The 20,934-nt window shown below is 51.3% G+C and overlaps 1 protein-coding gene across 6 annotated transcripts; it reads left to right on the top strand.

The window, feature by feature from the left end:
- Positions 1-237: 237 nt before the first annotated feature.
- Positions 238-20,051, top strand: CCDC157 (coiled-coil domain containing 157). Of its 6 annotated transcripts, none has more exons than XM_050923733.1 (11): positions 260-479; positions 1,446-1,758; positions 4,924-5,095; positions 5,872-6,580; positions 7,636-7,713; positions 8,583-8,773; positions 10,431-10,607; positions 11,309-11,477; positions 14,674-14,813; positions 19,292-19,380; positions 19,701-20,051. In XM_050923733.1, the coding sequence occupies exons 1-11, from the start codon at positions 392-394 to the stop codon at positions 19,969-19,971; spliced, it is 2,397 nt and encodes a 798-aa protein (XP_050779690.1). In that variant the 5' UTR covers positions 260-391; the 3' UTR covers positions 19,972-20,051. The 6 variants fall into 6 exon arrangements, with proteins under 6 accessions (XP_050779694.1, XP_050779695.1, XP_050779696.1 ...); XM_050923734.1 differs by having other exon boundaries at positions 400-479; positions 1,403-1,758; XM_050923735.1 differs by lacking the exons at positions 14,674-14,813; positions 19,292-19,380; positions 19,701-20,051 and having other exon boundaries at positions 257-479; positions 11,304-11,431.
- Positions 20,052-20,934: the final 883 nt, after the last annotated feature.

Below are 20,934 nucleotides of genomic sequence, written 5' to 3'. Positions count from 1 at the left end.
CACGTCGGGCTCGCCTACGTCGAAAATACAGGCCCGGCGAGGAAGCGGCTCGGGGAGGCTGCGCGCGTAGCCCAGCTGGAATGTTCTATTCTGGGGACGGACGGGGGGTGCCCGCAGTCCAGCGATACCAGCCGGGGTTGGTACAGCCGTAAGGGATGCGCGCACAACTCATCGGCTCGTGTCACTGGGAGGCAGGGGACTAGGAGCACCTCAGTGTTAGTGTATTTCAGACGGAGCGAGGGCGGCAAACCCGGAATGTTCCACTGAGGGAACGGGGGGGTGTACTCGCGTGACGTTTTACTGCGGGGGAAGGAGCAAGAAGCGCTCCTAACATTCTATTGGGTGGCTGGGTCACTTCGCGAGGAGGCGGGCCGGGGCCTGTGCGGTTGCCATGGTAACGGGTAGCGCAGGGCAGGCGCTAACGGAGGCAGCGAGGCTGCGGATCCGCTCCGAGCCGGGGGGCGGCGGCCGCTCGGCAGGTGGGTGCCCCCTGCCCGGGCCGTCCCGGGGCCCCGTGTCCATGGGGTCCCCGTCCAAGCCCGCTGCCAGGCTCGGGGCACCGGGTGCAGCCAAGGCTCTTGGCGCGTCTGGCGAGCGTTGCCCGGCTGTGGGGGCGGGGCTGTCCGAGCTACCCCTGGGTTCCGGCGCGGTGACTGGCTCGGTGTGCAGTCGGCTCCCCGTGTGCAGATGGGTGTAGTACCGTGCTCTGGTATCTCCCGGGGCTGGGGGTAAGCCCGTCATGTCAGAGCAGCTTGAGAGCCCTGGCTGGAAATGGCTAGAGGCAGGCAGCGTGGGAAAGGTGGACCCGGCACTGTCAGTGCTAGCTGTTGTATGGAACACACACCCCCCTTCCTGTACACACGTGTGAAGTGTACTCCTGCTCTCTGACGGGTGTGCAAGCCACTGCTGTCTACTGGCTGGAATCGGAGCTGCTCACCTGTGTGTGATGCCCGGCACCTTGATCCCTGCGGTTCTCTGCCTCTGGTAGCTTAGGCTCCTGAGGACTGAAATACCTTTTTCCACCTAGAGTCTTTGGGCTCAATAGAGGGGTAACTGGGTGAACTTTAACAGTTCTGAGTTTCTAGAGGTCAGACTAGGTTTAATGGTCCCTTCTGTCCTTAAACTCTATGGGACTAGTATCACAGGCTCTATACAACTAACAACTAAAGGGGATTCTGTGATTTGGAACAAGAGGAGATGAGTTTTAGTCCCATTGTTCTGAAGTTCCAGTGGCACAACATGCAGTATAATAACAGCTGTGAAGTCTTAGGACTTGTTACAATGCTGTACACTGGGCCATAACTTTTAAGCCCTAGCAGAAGTGACAGCACTTTATCCCACAGTCATGAAGAGCTGAGATGTACAGTAATGAGTCTGTCCTGCCTTGATTTTCTTTCCCTAGGGGATCTGCTAGTTAATTTGATGTTCAGTGTTGTCTGCTGCAGATCTATCCATCCATCCTGCCAATGAGGGGCCTTTTCCTATTGGTGGCCTAAAGTCAGCTGACAGAATGGCATACCTCCTGGGCAATCCAAACTGCATGGAAAGCTTGAGGAAGGACATCACCGATCTACAAGGAGCCATCATTGATGTCTTCTCCCGGGCTGGGGCAGTGCGTTATCCCTCCTGGAAGTTTCCCAATAAAATGTCCTGTGATCTGGATCTGGTGGCTTTGCTGGAGCATTATGACTATGTGGAGAATGACCCTGAATTTACCCAGCATTCCCATGTAATGCTTCTTGAACTGGTGATTGACAGGTGAGAGGATGAATACATCTCAGATCTGTTACAAGGTTGATCAGTGGACATCCCCAACTCCTTTCAGAAATGCCTGTTGGGAAAACAATACATTCATACAGACCATATATCTGTGTTCAGGTCTTTAGAATCACATGCATCTGGAAAGCACGGAAGATGTTTCTGTATGCAGCCACTTATCAATGGCTAAACAGCTGTATTTCTTCTTTGAGAAATATCTCTGCAGATCCCTACTGATAGGATACCTGCCCCTGGCACCATGAGCATAGATCTGCATGTGCAGTATATTCAAAGATCTTGAACGGCTTTTGGCTATCTAGCAGTATTTCCCTGAAATTCTCTTATGTGGCGGGCTTGGTAGCAACATATTTTAAGGTTGCATGACATTTCCCATTATAAGAGCCAGTTTTTAGTTAGTTATAAATTTACCAAAAGTTAGTGGTTTGTGCTGAAATTTCCTGTGCTGGATGTCTGCCACAGGCTAAATCTTTTGGGAAAGTTTCAGCCAAAATGATTCAGCCGTTTCCAAGAATAGGGAAAAATGTGTTGTTTTGGCACAATCAATTGTTGACCTTTGAGAAATTCTAACATCCCCACACTTTGGAGTAGGGACTTGAAATGTGGCCTGTGTCAGAAAGGTGTCTTTTGCTCTTCATATGAAAATCTGCCCAAATTTGGCTGTTATAAGTCCTTGAAAAATCTCAGTTTGCACATGCTCAGTAGAGACTTCTTAGAGTTTAACTAAAATCTCTGAAGATTCCATTCTCACTGAGTATGCTCCAGCTCATCACTGGTTTTGGTGCTGACCAGACTGTGCACTGGTCATATCTACAGAGTGACTGAGCATGCTCCATCCCCTCACAGCTCCCAAGCGTGACTGCACTGTGCATGCCTCGTTCAGTGGACAGAATGGACCTGCTCTGGGGATGAATCAGGACCATATAATGAAGGAGCCTGTTGTCTCATTTGTGGAAGAAGTTGGAAGGTGTTTAGTGAGTGAGGCAGAGGATTGTGGGAAGAGAAAGGAGGGCCTCATGGTTCAGCGAGTTGAATGCTACCCTGGAGAATTGGGTTCTATCCCTGCCTCTCCCACAGAGTTCCTGTGAGTGTTGGGCAAGTCACTTAAACCAGAGTTTTCACAGGTGGTCCGTAAGCATGCTCCTCATTTCCAGGGTGCTCAACATGAGAGCCTGGGGCTTAATTTGCATTAGTGCTGAGCACTCCCAGTTGCAACTGACGTCAATGGGAGCTGTGCTTTGAACATTTAAAGTGCTATATAATGGTAAGTATGTTGAAAAATCAGGTCCTAGGAGTCTAAAGTTGGGCACTTAAAACTAGTGGATACTTTTGCCCTGTGTCTCAGCTCTGCAGGAGTCTTGTGAAGAAAAATGAATGTTTGCACAGCAGCTACTGTCGTGCTGAGCGTCATAGAAAAGTCTATGAGAAAATTAATAATTCAGTCATCAGAGCAGGGTTTGAATCATGTGCAGTGAACAAGGCCTGGGACGACACATTGAACAGCAAGGATAAAACAAAATATTGAGTAACAGCTGATTCAGTGAGCACTGTCCATCATGTGCACTGAATGAGGCAGAGGTTCTATGGAAAAAATGGCAGGAGATCACGTAATTAAGGACTGTGCATTGGCACAAGGGGGGCAAATTAAGAATATTCAGACAACCTTCATTTTGGCATTTCCTAAGTTTTGGGTGCTTGACTTTGCAACCTTGACAGTGTTCTTTTAACATAGATTTTGTGTGCAATGTACAGAGGGTTTGTGAGTAGAGATTTGACAGTTACATTAATACTTGGTATTGGTAGAACACTTAATTTGTTCAAAATGTTTTACAGCCATGAACTAATTAATCCTCACAGCCTCTCATCTACACTAAGTAGAGGAGTGTTGTTAGCCCCGCTTTGCCAATTGGGAAACTGAGGTACAAGTGAACTCAGTTGCTCAAGGCCACCTAGCTGGTGAATGGCAGAGCGGGGACTAGAGCTGCATTTCTTGAGTACCTTGAGTAGCCCGCGTTGACTTCTGGCATGTATGGTTATCAATACAGATGTGAGTTCTATATTTTTAAGCATGGCTCAATCACTAGGCATTTGGGAAGTGAATGTGCTTTTACCATCGGCTTGAAGTAAAATGGTGCTTAATTTTAAAAAAGTAACTCTCAGTGCAGCTTCTCAAGGCTGGGCCCGAGGGGTTGGCCTGTGTGGGAGCTTTGGGGCTTTATCTTTGTGAAGGGTTTTACTTTTCTTTACTATAAAGAAAAGTAAAAGAGGCACCTCTGTAAAATCAGGATGGAAGGTAATTTACAGGGTAATCAGATTCAAAACACAGAGGATTTCCCCTCTGGGCAAAACTTTAAAGTTACAAAAACAGGGATAAACCTCCCTCTTAGCACAAGGAAAATTCACAGGCTAAAACAAAAGATAATCTGATGCATTTCCTTACTATTACTTATTATTTCTATGATATTAGATGCTTAGTTCAGATATGGCTTAGGGAGATGTATTTTCCCTGCCCTGGTTCCTCGCTGACCGTAAAGAACACAAAGGAACACAAAACAGAAACCTTCCCCTACAGATTTGAACGTATCTTCTGCCCTATTGGTCCTTTTGGTCAGGTGCCAACCAGGTTATTTGAGCTTAACCCTTGACAGGTAAAGAAGGGATTTACCCTTTACAGGGTGAGGAGGGATTTTATGCTACCCTTAGCTGTATGTTTATGACAAGGCTCATTTAGGATCTCCTTGAATTCACCCACCAGCTGGAAGGCCTAATCACTGGGCCACATACCCCATCTACAAGCAGAGGGCATGGCTTTGAACCTGTGCCACTGGGAGAGGCCCTGAAGAGGCCCTGAACTTGGAGGAATGTTGCTCCGTAGAGTGATCCAGAACTGAAGAGTTGCACAAGTGGTGACCCACTTGTGCACCACTATCCAGCCCTTTGGGGTAAAGAGGGTCCCCCTGCCTTGTTTCCACCCCTAAACAGCCTAGGAAGCTGGGGTTCCCCTCTGGGGTATTTTGTGTGCCAAATGCTAACCCTGGGCCCCCTCCTTCCTCAACTTGCAGGGTAGTAGTGACCTACAGCAAAAAGCCCGCTTCCAGAGAGAAATTTCATGCAGCTCTAAGCCGCGGTTTGTTTCTGTCAAAAAAGGCTGCTGTTGCTGCTTCAGAGCTTCACAGGCTACATGGAGAATCTCATCAGCGAACAAGCTGTGCCTCCCTACCAGACAGTGGGACCCTGCATGTCCATTGGGCTGGCTGTGAGGAAGTACTGGAACAGCACACTGAAACTGGGAGCGCTCCAGCAGCAGCTCATGACTGAGGTAGGACGTGCCCTAGCGATGCTGGGATCTATGTCATATAGGATTTGCTATACTAAATCAGTTCGTGGTTGAACCTTCAGTGATCATATTACACTTTGAAGCATGAGCTTTGATTAACCTCATCTAATTCTCAGAACTAGCTAAAATGATATTAATGGCTGTAAATATTAGCCAGCCCCTTTTAAAATCCAGCTACTGTATTTAGCTCTCTGGCCTGCTGCAGCAGGGAGGTCTGCTGGCTGCCTACATGCAGTATGATCAAGTAATGCCTTTTGTTTGAAATTTATTTTACTTTTTTCAAGTGACCCTTAATTCTCCTATTATCATTGTCCCCTTTGCAACCTTAACACTGTTCCGCAGTCATGTTCCCTGGAATAATTCTCTTTCCCAGGATAAATAGTCTCAGTATTTGCCAGACCACCTCCCAAGGGAATCCCCCTCTTTGATCCTATTCAATCTCAGAAAACTGTAGAAAAGGTAAAGCCACCAAACTTGATCACTGACATTCCCTCCAGTGAGGATGTGCCAGGATTCAGTCAGGCTTTATCGGTGTTGTACTTTTGGTTCTGTCGCCAGCAGTTTGAAGCAAAGGAGTCTCTATTGAGTTAGAGGAATTATTTGTTTCCCGTTTCCTGTGTTCCATTTTTTAAAATGAGCACCATTTTACAGGCTTTCCAGACCAATTTTGGAGCATCTGTTCTGTGAAGATAGTTGAGAATAATTTGTTTAAACGTGATAGCAAATGTCTTCATTCTCCTACGTTTTCTTTCTAATAGAAGAAATCTAACAGGAGGGATAGCTCTGCACTAAAATCTACCCTGCAAGATGTGAAAGCTGAGAATGAGCATTTGAAAAGCTTCTCACACGTGATTTCAGAATCAGGTGCATCATTAGCCAGTGCCCAGTCAGCCATCTCATGTCTACCACAAACCATCCATGGGCCAGACTGTGATTTCTCAGACACCTCACAGCCACGTTCTGCATATGGTGTAACCAAGAATGTTTGTAGTGTCCATTCTCAGACAATTGAGTCATCTCTGGTGCCCTGTGATGCATGTGCAAGTGGCCAGGCCAGCCTCCGGGAGGTCGGTAAAGCCATCATCAGCATCTGCCACAGCCAGAACATCCCTTCATCCCTGGGCAGATTCCAAGAGATGGTTGAGGAGACCCTAGGCAACAAGCCACTCACCGCTATGGACATGAGTTTCTGGGCATCAGAACAGAGCAAAGACCTCTCCCGTATCAACAAACATCTTGGGGTGCTGATGCAGCTGATAAACCCTTTGAAGGCAGAGCTGGAAGAATCTGAGAAACAGAAGGATGAACTGAGGAAGCAGGTTGAGGACTTTGACAAGCTTCTTCAGAAGGAGAATGAGACCCAGGAACGGCAGAGGAAGGAGGCTGAGCAGTACCTGGAGGAAAAGATCAAAGAGAATTTGCAGATCACAGCCAAACTGGAGAAGGACAAGGAAGATCTCCGGGCAGGTGCAGTGTCAGTCCCAGCTTTTCCCTAGTCAATAGGTGTTTTCATTAGACACAGAGTCCTTGGTGAAATCCTAGTCCCATGGAAGTCAGTGGGAGTTTTGCCATTGACTTCAATGGGATTAGTATTTCACCCCTTGACAGTTGATTGTTCCTTTTAAATTAACTCTTCTGTTCACAAATCTCTTCATTCTCTGTATTTTTGGTGGCCAAGAGGCCAGGCATTGCAGACTCCCTACTTCACTTCTGCTTCTGGAGGAGTGGCTGTTTCCTACTCACTCTCACCTGCTGGGCTCCTTTTATTCCCTGCTGCTCTCCATCCTCTTGTCATCAGTGCTTGCTTGCAGCGTCTAGCAGGCCACAAACGCTCTACATATGAGCTGATGAGGCAGGTGGGGGCTTTTCAGAACAGTACAGCAGGCCTTGTTGTAATGTATCTAACTCACTAGCCCATAAAGTGGCCATTCAAAGGGTGGGAGACATCCTCCCTAGGGGTCAATATGATATCTTCACAATATGCTTGATCATCTACCTGATCCTCACCAACCTAAACAGTGAGAACACCGGTGACCTGAGTGTTGATGCAGCTGTGCCAGTGGGTGACATCTCTCTCTTGCTCTCTTTCCCTCCCCGCACACACTTGGTGTGATGATATGAAGTGTTTATTGGGATTCTGGCATTGGTGATGAGTGGTGCATTATGTAGCATGTCCCTAACGAGTGTAAATAAAACCTTCACCCCGTCCCATCCTGTGTTCAGTATGTGTCACATCTGTTTCCAGAAAAACTGTTTCACAGCTTTTTTCAAGAGTTTTTTAAACACATAAAGGTGCTATTTTCCATATCCCTCTGGCTGAAAGGCCAGGTGTCTTAAGACCAGAAGTTCAGTAAATAATAAAGATGATCAGCGATGTCATTTTTCCTGGCTCCTCCCTTTTGTGAAGCATAGAATGATGCACTCATTTGATGAGAAATGCCATTGTGTAATTGTTATTTGTAGATAAGTGCTGTGAAGGACCTGGGAGGTCATTGCTAAGTCATTTGTTCTGGTTTCTTTAGGAGCTGTTGTGCTGGAGGAGAGAATTTCCACCTTGAAAGAAGAGCTGCTGTCACAGCAAGCTACCATGCGAGAGCTGGGTAAGAATTCTCATGGGCTCATCCATCCAACTGATCTCATCCATAGACTTTATTCTCCTCTCACGCTGTTTTTACACCTGTTGACTTTAGTGGAGTCACTCCCGATTAGCACTGGTGTAAGTGAGAGGAGAATCAGCACCAATGTATTTGAATGACCTCCATCGTTGTAGTATCTGAGTGCCTTCTAACCTCCACTGCCCAGGTAACACACTAGGGAGAATCCTGGGGTCTGGGGCAAGATCCCATGAGCCTCTCAGAATCTCAGCCACTTCAGCACAGGGAAGAGAAGCCTTGGGGCTAGGTTATTCCTTACAGGTGTGGGGAGAAGCTGTGCTGCAATGGGAGCCACAGATGGACTCCTGGCTGACTCCCAAAATTCCTCCCAGGGCTCTTGGTTGACTGTTCTCTGCCTCCCATCAGATGGGTATAACAGTGCTCCCCCTGCTCCAAGCCAGCTCTTGGTACAAAGGTAGGCCGATGACTTTAGGAAGACTCTGCTTCCTGCTTACACAAGGGGAAGACTCCATGTGCCACCTTCCCCCATCTCATGCACCCATACAGAGCCAGCCACAGTATGGCCCTTAAAGACTAATAGTGCAGCCTGTCTACCAGGCTGATACATGTATGTGTTTGCCCTGGGGTTAGCACCATGTGTTGGGACTCACAGGTTGCAGGCCCAGGTGAGGACGATGGCTTGCCTTCTGGAAGGGGATCTATTACAGAATTTAGGTCATGCCAGAAAGCGTCCTCTCGCCTCTCTCATCCACTTCCCACAGGATCATGGAACCTGGGGAAGGAAGAGCCCATCTTTCCCATTTTGAGCTCCCCCCGGTCCACAGCTTTAGTTACAGGATGTTGTGTATTCACAGAGCTGACCAAAAGCACCCTGCTGGAGGAGATGAGGACTAAGATGGACCACAAGAGCCAGATGACGAAGCTGGAAGACCAAGTGCAGCTGCTAACCAGCCAGTTGGAGAACACAAGCCACGCGCTCAGTGGGGCCACCATCCAGCTGGACAAGGAGAAGGCCAAAGTGGAAAGCATGCTCAGGCATGAGGAGGTGCAGCCATGGCAGGAACCAGACCTGTTGCTCCCTACCTTACCCGAATCTAACTCCCTTCTACTCTCCACTAGGCCATCTCTGTCTGGTCCTGGTCCATGCTGCTCTAGCCATACCTCTCCCGTCATCCCGTCCCTTCTGTTCTGTTCCTTCTGCTACTGCCCAGGCTTGTTTTCATTTAAGACTTAGGCCAGGATTGTAAACAGGGTCTCTGTGGGAAGCTGAGGGCTCAGGTCAGTGTTCCTGCTCCCCTCCCCGCCCGATGTTGCTGCACTTGTACTTTCCTGGCAATACCTTGTGCTATCCCTTTGATCAAGAGGTGAGTATCGGACAGGAGGAGCTGTGCACCTGAGCAGTGTTGCCATCTTACTTGTGCACCATCACCCTTACCTGCAGGGGAGCTGCCTTCTGAGAGCAGCCTGTCTGATGGATGGTTGCAACTTACCTTTGTCAGTATCCCCTCTGTGCCTATTTCATACCCTCAGCGCAGGGGCATTTTGCTGTCAGTAACACACTCACTTTTGAAAATGGCCACTCATCAGTTCTAGCATTCCAGGGAGCGCTCCATGCTTTTGATGAAAGCCGGAGAAGCCTGATCTCCCCTAGAGCCAGGCCCACTGGCAGACATGCCAAACCCGCAAAATAACTGCAGAACTTGGGCTTGTTTTTGGCTTAATTGGCTTGTCAGTTGATTGTTGGCTAGTTTTGGGCTTGTAGCTTGTTGCTTCTTTTTTTTTAATTGGCTCCCGGCAAGCAGGGGCAAGAGGGGGAGAGAGTCAGGGGTGCACAGCTGGCCCACCACCGTCCCAGACTGTACACCGGAGGGGGGGGGGGGTAGGAATCTAGTCACATAGAGTGTTGGGGTTCTTAGGGATTGGCTTCTTTTGAAATGAGATTAGCTTGATTTCTGACTCATTGTACAATCCGGATGCTTATTTACCGTGTGACAGTTGGCAGCTGTGCCCACTGGTGCCCATTTGGTGCTGCAGGCAGAGGAAACTCTCTGGTGCCCTCTGCTGCTACCTAAATATATCATAGGCCATAGGCGCCAACATCTCTGCCTGGTGGATGCTCCACTCCCCCGTCCCCACCCCTACACCACCCTCGCCCACCCCCATTCCACCCCTTCCACAAAGTCCCCACCCACCCCGCTTTTTCCCACCCCACCCCCTTTCCACCCCCATTCCATTCCCTTCCCCCAAGTCCCCATCCCTCTTTGCCTCCTCCCCTGAGCATGCCATGTCCCTGCTCCTCCCAGAAAGTCGTAACTCCTAAGCACTGCCAAACAGCTGTTAGGCGGTGGGGGTGGGGGAGCAAGAGGGAGAGAGAAGGATACTAGGGCTAGGAGTGGGTAGCTTGGCTGCCGGTGGGTGCAGAGCACCCACTGGTATTTCCCTGTGGGTGCTCCAGCCCCGGAGCACCCATGGAGTTGGCACTTATGTTACAGGCTGCGGCATACTAGTGGGTCACACACTTCCTTGGTGATGTAGGCCAAGCTGAACACTCAAGTTAGGCTCCTGTCGCCTCTCCCCATCACACCCACTGGCGTGCCCCTCCCAGTTTGGTCTCCTGCCCCCCCCTTTATTATTATGCTTCCTGCTTTAAAGCTACTTGGGTGACATCTGTACATATCATCTGCCTTCCTCTTTCTGTGAAGTCGCTCCAGGCCAAGCAGAGGGTCCTGTTGCAACAGCTGGACTGCCTGGATCAGGAGTGCGAGGAGCTGAGGGCCAGCCTAGGCGAAGCTGAGGATGACAAGGCTAAGCTGGAGAACCAGCTGAAGGAGACACAGGCCGAGAAGCAGCAGGTTCAGGGCCAGCTCGAAGCCCAGCAGGTCAGTGTTAATGTCCCCAGGCTAGCAAGGAGTTCCTTCAGCAGTAGGGGCTCCCCTGAGAGGCAGTGAAAGGAGGGCTAGAGCTGCACTGCTGAGCTCCAGTGGGGGAAGGGGCCATTAAGGGGCTCAGAGTGAATGCCCCCCACTTGGGTACACCATGGAGTGCCAGTGTGCTTGGAGCAGGGGTGGGTGAACAGGCTACACTGCACAATGATGGAGGGTTGAGAGAACAGTGAAGAGCATTGAGAGGGCTTCGTCTTGCACTGGCTTCAGCCAGGCCATCTGTTCATGGGTCACTCCTGAGAACGCTACTCCATTTTACTCAGTCCTTCTCCCTCTGACTGATGGGAATTTGTTCCAAGCAAGGAGCAGGGGCCTCAGGGACTGGCCTTCTCAGCAGAGGCCTGTTAGGCACTGAAGGTTGTGGGCATTCCAGGACAAGTGCCATGTTTCTGTCTGGTGCTGGTGCTTCCACATCACACTGAGACCCGATGGCTCATCACATTGGTGTGCCGCTCACTGCACAAAGAGATCAGATTCAGCCCTGAAGGCAATGTTACAGCTGCATGATGAACCCTTCTCCTCTCCTAGCCACTTTGCAGCACCCCCACCCCCTCCCTTGGGCAGAATCACTCTGAGCTGGGACCACAGCAGGGAAGGAGCTTGATGAAACCTAACCATACTCTTCCTGTCCAGTGCAGCAGCTACTGGAGAACCTGCAGCAGGAGAAGCTGAGCTTCGAGCAGTCCACGTCTGAACTACTCAGGAACATCTCCGAGCTGGATGAGCTGCTCCAGGAGCTGAAGGAGAGGGAGAGGCTGCTGGTGTCCTTTCCAGACCTCCACATCCCTGCTGAGACGCAGTTTGAATGTAAGAGAGGGCGTGGGGTGGTGGGGCAGAGGGCAGCAGACATTAAGCACTTGTGCAAGAGGTAGCACACACCAGAGTGGACGGTAACAGAGTTCTGCCCCCTGCCCCCACCTCAGTAGTGCTCATCCACTGAGTGCCCTAGAGGGCACAAATCCCCCAGCTCACATACATGGGAGTGTGCGATTTCCAGCAGCTGTTTTAGAATTACACAAATATAAAAATCAGACTTTCAATTAAACATAGAAAACTATCCCACTGAAAAAAATCAGAGTTGCAGTCCAGAGGGCTCGCCCACGAGACAAGTGACTATGAGATGTGACCATGTAACTCTATGCTATGTTACAGACTGCAGCTGTGTATTCTGTCTACATCCCCATAAACCCACCTTTGGCTTACAGTCAGATACAGCTGATCTTGGCCATGTGTCCATAGGAGAGATGTCTGGTGGGATCCGGACTAGAGGTTCCTCTGGTCACACAACATCCCTGCAGATCAGGATGGCATGTTGTTAGTACAGCAAGACAAGATAATTCCACCAGGAAAGGTTCTGCTAGCAGCCTACCTGCCCCAGTGTTCTGCAGTTGACGGGTTGCATGGTACTTAGTGAAGTGTAACTGGGCACAGCCCTCCATAGTTACTCTTGCTACCCCATGTCCTTTTATAACAAAGAGCTCAGTTCTCCACTGTATCCAAGCTCGGTCTGCTGCAGGGAAGCAGGAGGGAGCATCCTCAGGAAGTGAGCATCAGCTCCACCATCCTGCATGCCTAGTCCCAGTGTAAGGTAGAGCTGCTGAGGAGTAACGTAGTCAGTGACTTTATGCCAGTGGAGCGCCATTCTACCAGGCCCCCTTCTTCCTCCCAGCCCACCTCCATCACCCAATAGGACCCATTGGCCTCTCATGCCCCTAGTGCTGGAGGGTGGGTGGGGGATGCAGCTGGTGCAGGTACTAAGTGGCCATGTCAGCCAAAGAGTCTGCCCTAAAGCCTCCAGCTAAGGGAAGAGATTAGTCTGAGAACATGTGGAAGCTGCTTGAATGTAATGGGGTGGGGGAAGATGCATCTCGGTTCACTTGTTCAGCATGTTTCACTTCGTGGTGGGATGTTGCTCACTGAAAGGCGAAGCCAGCAGCATGCTTCCAGGGGAAACTTTTGCTGGGCACCCGGACCCTGGAGGGGTAAGGTGGTTACCCTTTGGAGCGGAGACTGGTCTCTGGTTCAAGAACGCAGCCTGGTCTCCAGTGCTGGCACTAATGCCCAGAAGGTCGGGTGAAGCACAGAAGCCACTGACAGACTGAGTATTGGGCGTGGGTGAGGGCTGTGGGTGAGAGCAGTGGTTCTCAGCCAGGGCTCTGGGGCCCCCTGGGGGCCCTCGAACAGGTTTTAGGGAGTCTGCCAAGCAGGGCCAATGTTAGATTCACTGGGGCCCAGGGCAGAAAGCTGAAGCCCTGCTGCATAGGGTTGAAGCCCAGGGCCCTGAGCAATTTAGCTTGGCAGGGACCCTATTGTGTGGGGCCCTAGACAGTTGCCCTGCTTGCTACCTCCTAACTCTGGTCCTGGCTTTTATAAGCAGAAAACCAGTTGTTGTGGCACAGGTGGGCCATGGAGTTTTTATAGCATGTTTGGAGGGGGGCGGGGGAAAGCTCAGAAAGAAAAAAGTTGAGAACCCCTGGATTAGAGGGTGGCTGGTGGGTGCAATGGGAGATTAATGAGGACAACGCAATCCTGGCAAAGTGGCAGAGACAGACTTCAGCTAAGAATGAGTACCCTTGCAATTCTTGCTGTCCTTCAGAGTAAGCATGGCAGGGTCAGAGGTGTAATGGGATGTGCTACTCACCGCTCAGCAGTGTCTCCTCATGGTTCAGCTGGGGAATTAGCTCACTATAGTCCGTTCAATTGCCTTGGTCACTTGCTCTACAGCTTCTCTCTCACTCATCAGGAGCTGTAGCCTCTCTCTAGCCAAGTCACCATCATCCTCCCCTTTGGGGCCTCATCAGTCTCTTCCCATAAGGTCTCAGGCAGTCTCCATCTCCACTGCACCACTCCCACAGCAGCTGGTAGGGGAACCAGGCCCACCCTCTGCACCAGGTTCCAGTCCAGGGACCCTCAAACCCACAGTCCGGGTCTGTGCTCTCTTGGACTTTACTGCTCCTTCCCTGGACAGCTTCATGTGCTGCCTTTTCAGGCGCCTGCTCTCTCCCTTGTGTAGGGATGCATCTGCAGGCTCCTCTCCCTGCCACGTCTGCTAGCCTCAGCTCCTCAGTTTTGTAAATTCTCCCACTCGTTCCTGCCCAGGTCAGCTTCTTTCTCAATTAGAATCATTGTCAGTTAGCTCCCTCGCGGGTGCAGCCTATGGCTAATGGGCCTCCCTCGCCACCATAACCCCTTCAGTACCAGTGTGGGGTGAGCACGCCAGCACGGGAGGGTTGTGCACATGTAGCTTGTGACCAGCTGCCCCGGGGGAATGATTTCTCTTACTAGCTTTGTACCCATGGGAAAATCACTGGTTGGAGGCTGGTCTCCTACTCCTCCCTTCTCCTCTGTTTCCCACTGCCTTACACACAGCACAGACCCTGCACTCGCAAGCGGTCCCTTTAGTTACCAGAGGGATCACATGCTGGTTAACGAGAATACAGCTTTCTCGCTACCATTGCTGCATCCTTTCTGCTTTGGCCCTGCAATGTCTGTGCCTTTTGTTTTTAACTGGCCCGCTGCTTTTGTGGCATAATTATCATCCCTAGACTACATGAGAGGACTGGACCAGCCAGTCTGCTAGTGCTTTACAGCGGGGGTTCTCAAACTGGGGTTGGGTCCCCTCAGGGGGTTGCGAGGTTATTACATGGGGGGTCACGAGCTGTCAGCCTCCACCGCAAACCCCGCTTTGCCTCCAACATTTATAATGGTGTTAAATATATAAAAAAGTGTTTTTAATTTATTACGGGGGTCGCACTCAGAGGCTTGCTGTGTGAAAGGGGTCACCAGTACAAAAGTTTGAGAACCACTGCTTTACAGCATTACCAGCGATTACCTGCACATGCTCCAGGGCTGTCAGTGCCAGGAGGCGAAGGGGGATGTCCTTCTCAGGAGGAGTTAGGGACGGACATGCACACATGCATGCGCCAGCCCTGCTGTATCCAGAGGATTTGTGCACACCCACTCCCCTTGCCCCATTGTGAAGGGGAATCCTGTTTCATTGCAGGCACTGGAAACATCACTGATGACATGGAAAAGCAGCTGCAGGCGAACAACATCCGCATCAGCGTCCTGGAGGAAGAGAACTCGCGGCTCAGGACCGCACTAGCCAAAATGAAAGAGGCGGCCCAGCAAGGAGTGTTAAGAGTGAGTCTGACCCCAGCCACAGGTGGAGAGGGCACCTCTCAGTGCAACGGGGGCCAGCTGTTGAATAGCAATAGGCAGTCGGCAATGCAGGCAGAATCAGGGGTCAGTGCAACAGTGGGATCCCTACTGGACATGGAGGGTCCATGACCCATTCCATGGCCTCTGGGACTCTGGAGCAGAGGGGTTGGAGGCCAATCCCATGGTCTCTCTAGACTTTGGGGATGAGGGATTGAGGCTTATGCTGTGCTCCCTCGAGACTGTACAATTGGGGGACTTAGGACACATCCCACTCTCCGGAGACTTTAGGGATGGGGAATAGAAGACCCATGCTGTGGCTCCTGGAGGTGGTGGGGCTGGGGAATAGTCGACCTATCCAGTTTGGGGCTGGGGAATAGGAGACGTGTCCTGTGGCTCCTGAAGGCTGAGGAATAGGTGATCCGTCCCATGATCCCTATGGGGGCAGAGGGACTACTGTTCTTGGGGGCTAGAAGCTCAGGACCATTTTCACACAGCCTGTGCTCCAGGACTAATCCCACTACCTCTGTTCTCTACAGCTGAAGGTTTGATTCTGCCTCCCTGTACTTCTCAGTGAGGCTTATACGCCCCATTCTGTTCCCCTTTGCGGCAGTGCAGTCTAGTAACAAGCACAGTTGTAGATCAGAACCAGTACGAGTCTGGGCTCTAATTTAAAATAGAAATGAGTGCAGAGTGTTGGAATGTGCCAGAACTGCTGTAAGGCCTTGGGTGGAAGTCACATGACTTCCTTGCTCTATAGCTGGCTCAGCTGGAAAACTGGATCTAAAGAGCCACTGCGTTTGGACTGAGGTCTCCTGAGTAACCCAAGTCTGGAAAGCTCTATTGTCACTTCCCCAGCATGGGCCTAGGTGGGGGGCATGAGCAAGGCTCTTCGCTGAGCATGGCGCCTGTTCCAGAGAGCAATTACTGTATTAATATTCTTCATGTGGGCCTGAAGCCAATCCTGGGCTCTGTGATCAGAGGGCTCTGGGGTTCTTCCTGGGGCCAATCCTGGGCTCTGGGATCACAGGGAGGCTCTGGGGTCCTTCCTCGGGCCGATCCTGGGCTCTGGGATCACAGGGTGCTCTGGGGTCCTTCCTGGTGCCAATCCTGAGCTCTGGGATCACAAGGTGCTCTGGGGCTGATCCTGGGCTCTGGGATCCTTCCCTGGGGCCGATCCTGGGCTCTGGGATCACAGGGGGGCTCTGGGGTCCTTCCCTGGGGCTGAAGCAGTTTAGCATCAGTTTTGTATTTCACAAACAAAACCCTGTGCTGGCAAACGAGCAGAGGGTGCAAGGATTGATCCCTCTTCCCAGGCCCTGGCAGAGCAAGTGAAAGAGCACGCAGATGAGCTGAAGTGGGTCAGCACCACATCAGCATGTGACACATAAGCCCTTGTGCTCTGCTCAGCACATGCTGCCAGACTAGGCCCTAGGCATGCTCACTGCGCTGAGCGGCCCTCCCTGCCCTGGCTGAGCTCCAGCAGGCCCAGCAGAATTAGGAGTTACAATAGAGTCAGTCACTCAGTGGGAGCAAAAGCCTAAGGGCAGCCCTGGGGTTCCCATGACCAGAGAGCTGTTTGTAGGCTGTGGTGAGAGAAGCCTTTCTCCTCCCAGAGCAGGCTCCTAGAGGCTGCATAGAAAAGCAGACAATGAGTGCTGCTGAACCCATGCCTTGCTCTGCCTGGGAACGGGACATGGGCTGCAATAGCTCAGGCCATGTCTGACTGACAGTACAGTCTGTTCTTTGCTAGGCTTAGTCCAGTTCCTCATTTTTCCCTCTGATTTTGGAAAGGGAAGACCCTTCCAGCTAAACGTCTGGCCAGATGCACAGGGTAGTGGTTCTCTGGTAGCTGTGGACACTATGGCTATTTTCAGTGACAAACAGCAAACAAAACCCCTGTCTGGAGTGCAGTGAAGACACATACAGCTCCTGACCCAAAACCCATAGGGGTGGGGGGGGATCTGTCCAGTGGCATAGCCAGGTTCTAACAGCAGGGAGAGCGAACACATTAAAAAAAGGCTCCACCTGCCATGAAGCAGCGAAGAAAAAAAACAAAAAAAACCCCAAGTCTTGCTGCCGAAGACTGAAGAACCCGCTGCCGAATTACCCTCCACCAAAGACCCAGAGCCCCTGAAGGACCCACCCCCGAAGACCCAGACATGCTGCCCCTGCTGGGAAGTGCCCCCGTGTGAGTGTAAAAATTAAAAAGGCGCCACATTGGGGGAATGTGCTCAGTGGGAGCGGCCGCTCCCCCTGCTCCCTCCCCAGCTACGCTACTGGATCTGTCCAGGCCTTTAGAGAAGCACTGACAGGGGGCTTGTCCATCTGTCTGAGCTTTAATTGTGATCTCATTTGAAATTCACAAAAGTGAGGACTTAATCTCACCCCTCGGGGCAGGGAGCAGTAAGACAGGAGCTGTTACCAGAACTGTAGAGAAAGCTAATGGTCTTCTCTGGCTCGTCGCATCCTGGCCTCTCCGCCCAGCTTTACTAGTGTCCCCCAGGCACACCCAACAGCAGCCCTTCTTGCTGTACACTTGGTCCTCTCCACTCATGGTTACTTAGCTTGTAAAACTTGGGGCAGAGATCCCTTCCCCTTGTTGGATCGGCGCAGACCAGGACAGTGCTACACCAACACAAATACATACGAATGCCAGATTTGGCCAGACTGAGGCCCCCCAGTAACTGCACATAGGACAGTCACCTCTCTCACTTAAGCCCTCCCACTTTTCAACTCAACCCTGAGCCCTACTCTTGGGAAAGGCTGCTGCAAACAGATGATGGAGTTGCATGTTAGTCAAGCCTAGTGATTAAGGGTTCCTTAGCTCTATTACCAGGGCAGACGAATATTAAGATAAGATATTTTCTATCAAGTGCTTCTGCTTCTATGCCGCTGTCCGAGCCTGTGCCATCCCTTGGGCCACAGTTGCATCATGTGCTGTGTAGACTGCAAGGAAGGGTTGGTTTAACATTCTCCTTGTTAAAAGAGCAAGCAGTAGGCTGAAGGCATGAGACTCGGCGGGCCTGACTCACCATTGTTTTGCACCTTACGCTGTCACTTTCACCAGTGCCAAGTGCTACCAGATGGAGAGCATTTCACACCCATGTGCACTGGATAAGGACCAAGGCAATGGGGAGGTAGGTGCAGCATGTTTGAAGAGGTGACAAGCTCTGCAATGGTAGCCTCCATGTCAGCACCCTGCTCCTAGCGCACTGCTGCTGGGAGATGCCCACAGCTGCTAAGAATGAAGTCCTAGCTGAAAGAAAAGCTTGGGCCTTTTGGAGCCTCTTCCTGGAGGTGAGCCCAGCACTACAGCAGTGGGGAGGCTGTGGGGTCCGGTCATGGGCCACAGCAGTCAGGCTCAGGGCTTGTTGAAGGGAACATGAAGGTCATGCCTATGCTTCAGCAGCTACAGCTACACCATGGCAGCTGTGCCACTGTAGCGTAGAAGCTTCCTACGTTGACAGCTTTTCTGTCGATGTAGTTAAGCCACCTCTCCGAGAGGTGGGAGCTACGTCGACGGAAGGATTTTTCCATTGACCCAGCTGTATTGGCCTAATTTTATGTGGAGTCTAAAATTTTTCACAGCCCTGAGTGCTTTAGCTAGGTCTATCTAATTTTTAGGTTTAGACCAGGCCCAAGTTCACAGAAAGTCAGGGTGTGAATCTACCTCACCTAGCCTGCTGCGCACAAATTCCATAGCTCATTTTGATCTCCCTTGCATGGACACAGGATGAATCAGAGCTCTCTGTGGAACTGTTAGTCCACAGCAGCAGGGTCCACAGGGGTGCTCAGTGCATAGTGGACTAATGCAGGGGAGAGATACACTGGGTTTGTTGCAAACTTGGTTTGTATAGACAAGAATAACAGTAAAGGTCCGTTCTTGAGACCAGTTTCCATCTTGTGTCCAGACAGCACCTCTTGTGCTGGTCCCACCCTGCTGGGGTGACCCAGCAGAATTAGTCCTACGTCTCTGGACTAGTGGAGCATGGGCCTTGGACTCGCCCTCTACACAAGGCCAAGTTTCAGTCATCTTGTCAGTGCAAGGCCCTTTCCACGATGGCCCAGCCCATTCTGGTCATCAAACAGGAGCATCCAAAGCCATGGCCTCCAGCTAGGAGAAGGCTAAGCCCAGAATGGAGTGGTTTCTTGCCAGAGAGATGGTAGGAGAGACTTTCCCCACACCCTGGAGCTCCTTGGGACCAGTGCAAGGAAAGCACTTGACACTAGATAATGCAGGCTCCCACAAGCACTGGAGGCCGTTGGGGCCTAGATATTACCCATCCAGTTCTGAGTCAGTCCCTGACAGACACCAGCCATGATAGCGCCATGAACAAGCTGCACGATGCAGAGGAATGTTCTTTCTGATGCATCCCAGCCATGGCTTCCTGCAGATGCAGGGGGAGCTCCCAGCATCAAGCAGTGACCAGAGAGGTTCTAACCCTGAATTCTCTCCCCAGCTCATCCCGCAGACCCAGCTCTGGGCTCACTTCTCCTCCAGGACTGGCTCCAAGGACAGCATGACGGACCCCCACAAGGCTTCCACAGGGTGAGCAGGCCTGCTCTAAACACCCCCCGCACCTCCCCAGTGAAGAGCTGCAGGGCTTGGTTTGCATGGAGACTTTGCATGGCAGGAATGAATGTCCGTAGCCTCTGTATGCCAGAAGCTGGGAATGGGTGACAGGGGATGGATCACTTGATGCTTACCTGCCCTGTTCATTCCCTCTGGGGCACCTGGCACTGGCCACTGTCGGCAAACAGGATACTGGGCTAGATGGACCTTTGGTCTGACCCAGTAGAGCCATTCTTATGTGACTTTCCCTGCCTCAGAGGCTGCATCTCTAATGCCTTGTCCTGCTTCTCCTACAGCAAACCTGCCCTCACACACAGACCTCCAAGCAGCAAAGTACCCCGCCAGCTTGCAAGTGACCAAGCCAGCAGCCAGAGCACAGCACTCCAGAGACCGCCAAGCAGCCAGCCAAAGCCATCCTCTGCAGAGGCCATGTGGAAGGCAATGTCCTGCATCTCCCTTCCGGTTGAGACCTCAGCCATCAGCACTTACGCCAGACTGAAAGGGAAAGGCAGCGCAGCCAGAGTCCAGGCCCGCTCAGCTCACAGCCCCAGGAATCACCAGAAATAGAATCCCAGGAGAGCAACCCCTGCTGGAGGTGTTCAGCTAGGGACACAAATAAAGCTGTTTACTGTTCATCCCCAAGGCTCCCTCTGAGTGCAGGGCTACTGTCTGTGACAGTGAAAGAGCCGCAAAAGGGCTGTGCCACGTGGGAACCCAGGGCTTCTCTGCCACTCACCTGCTCCCTAACTGGGATGGGCCACCTGCTGGAGTCAGGGCGGTCAGCTTGTGGGGGATGCAAGTTTGCAGATGACACTACACTGGGAGGAGTGGTAGATACGCTGGAGGATAGGGAAAGCATACAGAGGGACCTAGACAAATTAGAGGATTGAGCCAAAAGAAATCTGATGAGGTTCAGCAAGGACTTAGGACAGAAGAATCCCATGCACTGCTACAGACTAGGGACTGAATGGCTAGGCAGCAGTTCTGCAGAAAAGGACCTAGGGGTTACAGTGGACAAGAAGCTGGACATGAGTCAACAGTGTGCCCTTATTGCCAAGAAGGCTAATGGCATTTTGGGCTGTATAAGTAGGGGCATTGCCAGCAGATTGAGGGACCTGATCATTCCCCTCTATTCGACATTGGTGAGGCCTCATCTGGAGTACTGTGTCCAGTTTTGGGCCCCACACTACAAGAAGGATGTGGAAAAATTGGAAAGAGTCCAGTGGAGGGCAGCAAAAATGATTAGGGGCTGGAGCACATGACTTATGAGGAGAGGCTGAGGGAACTGGGATTGTTTAGTCTGCGGAAGAGATGAATGAGGGGGAATTTGATAACTGCTTTCAACTACCTGAAAGGGGGTTCCAAAGAGGATGGATCTAGACTGTTCTCAGTGGTAGCAGATGACAGAACAAGGAGTAATGGTCTCAAGTTGCAGTGGGGGAGGTTTAGGTTGGGTATTAGGAAAAACTTCTTCACTAGGAGGGTGGTGAAGCACTGGAATGGGTTCCCTAGGGAGGTGGTGGAATCTCT

The sequence above is a fragment of the Gopherus flavomarginatus genome, chromosome 15, assembly GCF_025201925.1.
Source record: "Gopherus flavomarginatus isolate rGopFla2 chromosome 15, rGopFla2.mat.asm, whole genome shotgun sequence".
Taxonomy (NCBI): domain Eukaryota; kingdom Metazoa; phylum Chordata; order Testudines; family Testudinidae; genus Gopherus; species Gopherus flavomarginatus.
The sequence above is the reverse complement of the archived record's forward strand: the minus strand, read 5'-3'. Positions and strand labels throughout refer to the sequence as shown.

What these genes read in the sequence shown, in the direction of transcription:
- CCDC157 (XM_050923733.1), top strand. Translation starts at nt 392, where the DNA reads ATGGTAACGGGTAGCGCAGGGCAGGCGCTAACGGAGGCAGCGAGGCTG. An exon ending in CTTGAACTGGTGATTGACAG is followed by an intron (nt 1,759 to 4,923) that starts GTGAGAGGATGA and finishes CTGTCAAAAAAG; the next exon opens with GCTGCTGTTGCTGCTTCAGA. An exon ending in CCCCACAAGGCTTCCACAGG is followed by an intron (nt 19,381 to 19,700) that starts GTGAGCAGGCCT and finishes CTTCTCCTACAG; the next exon opens with CAAACCTGCCCTCACACACA.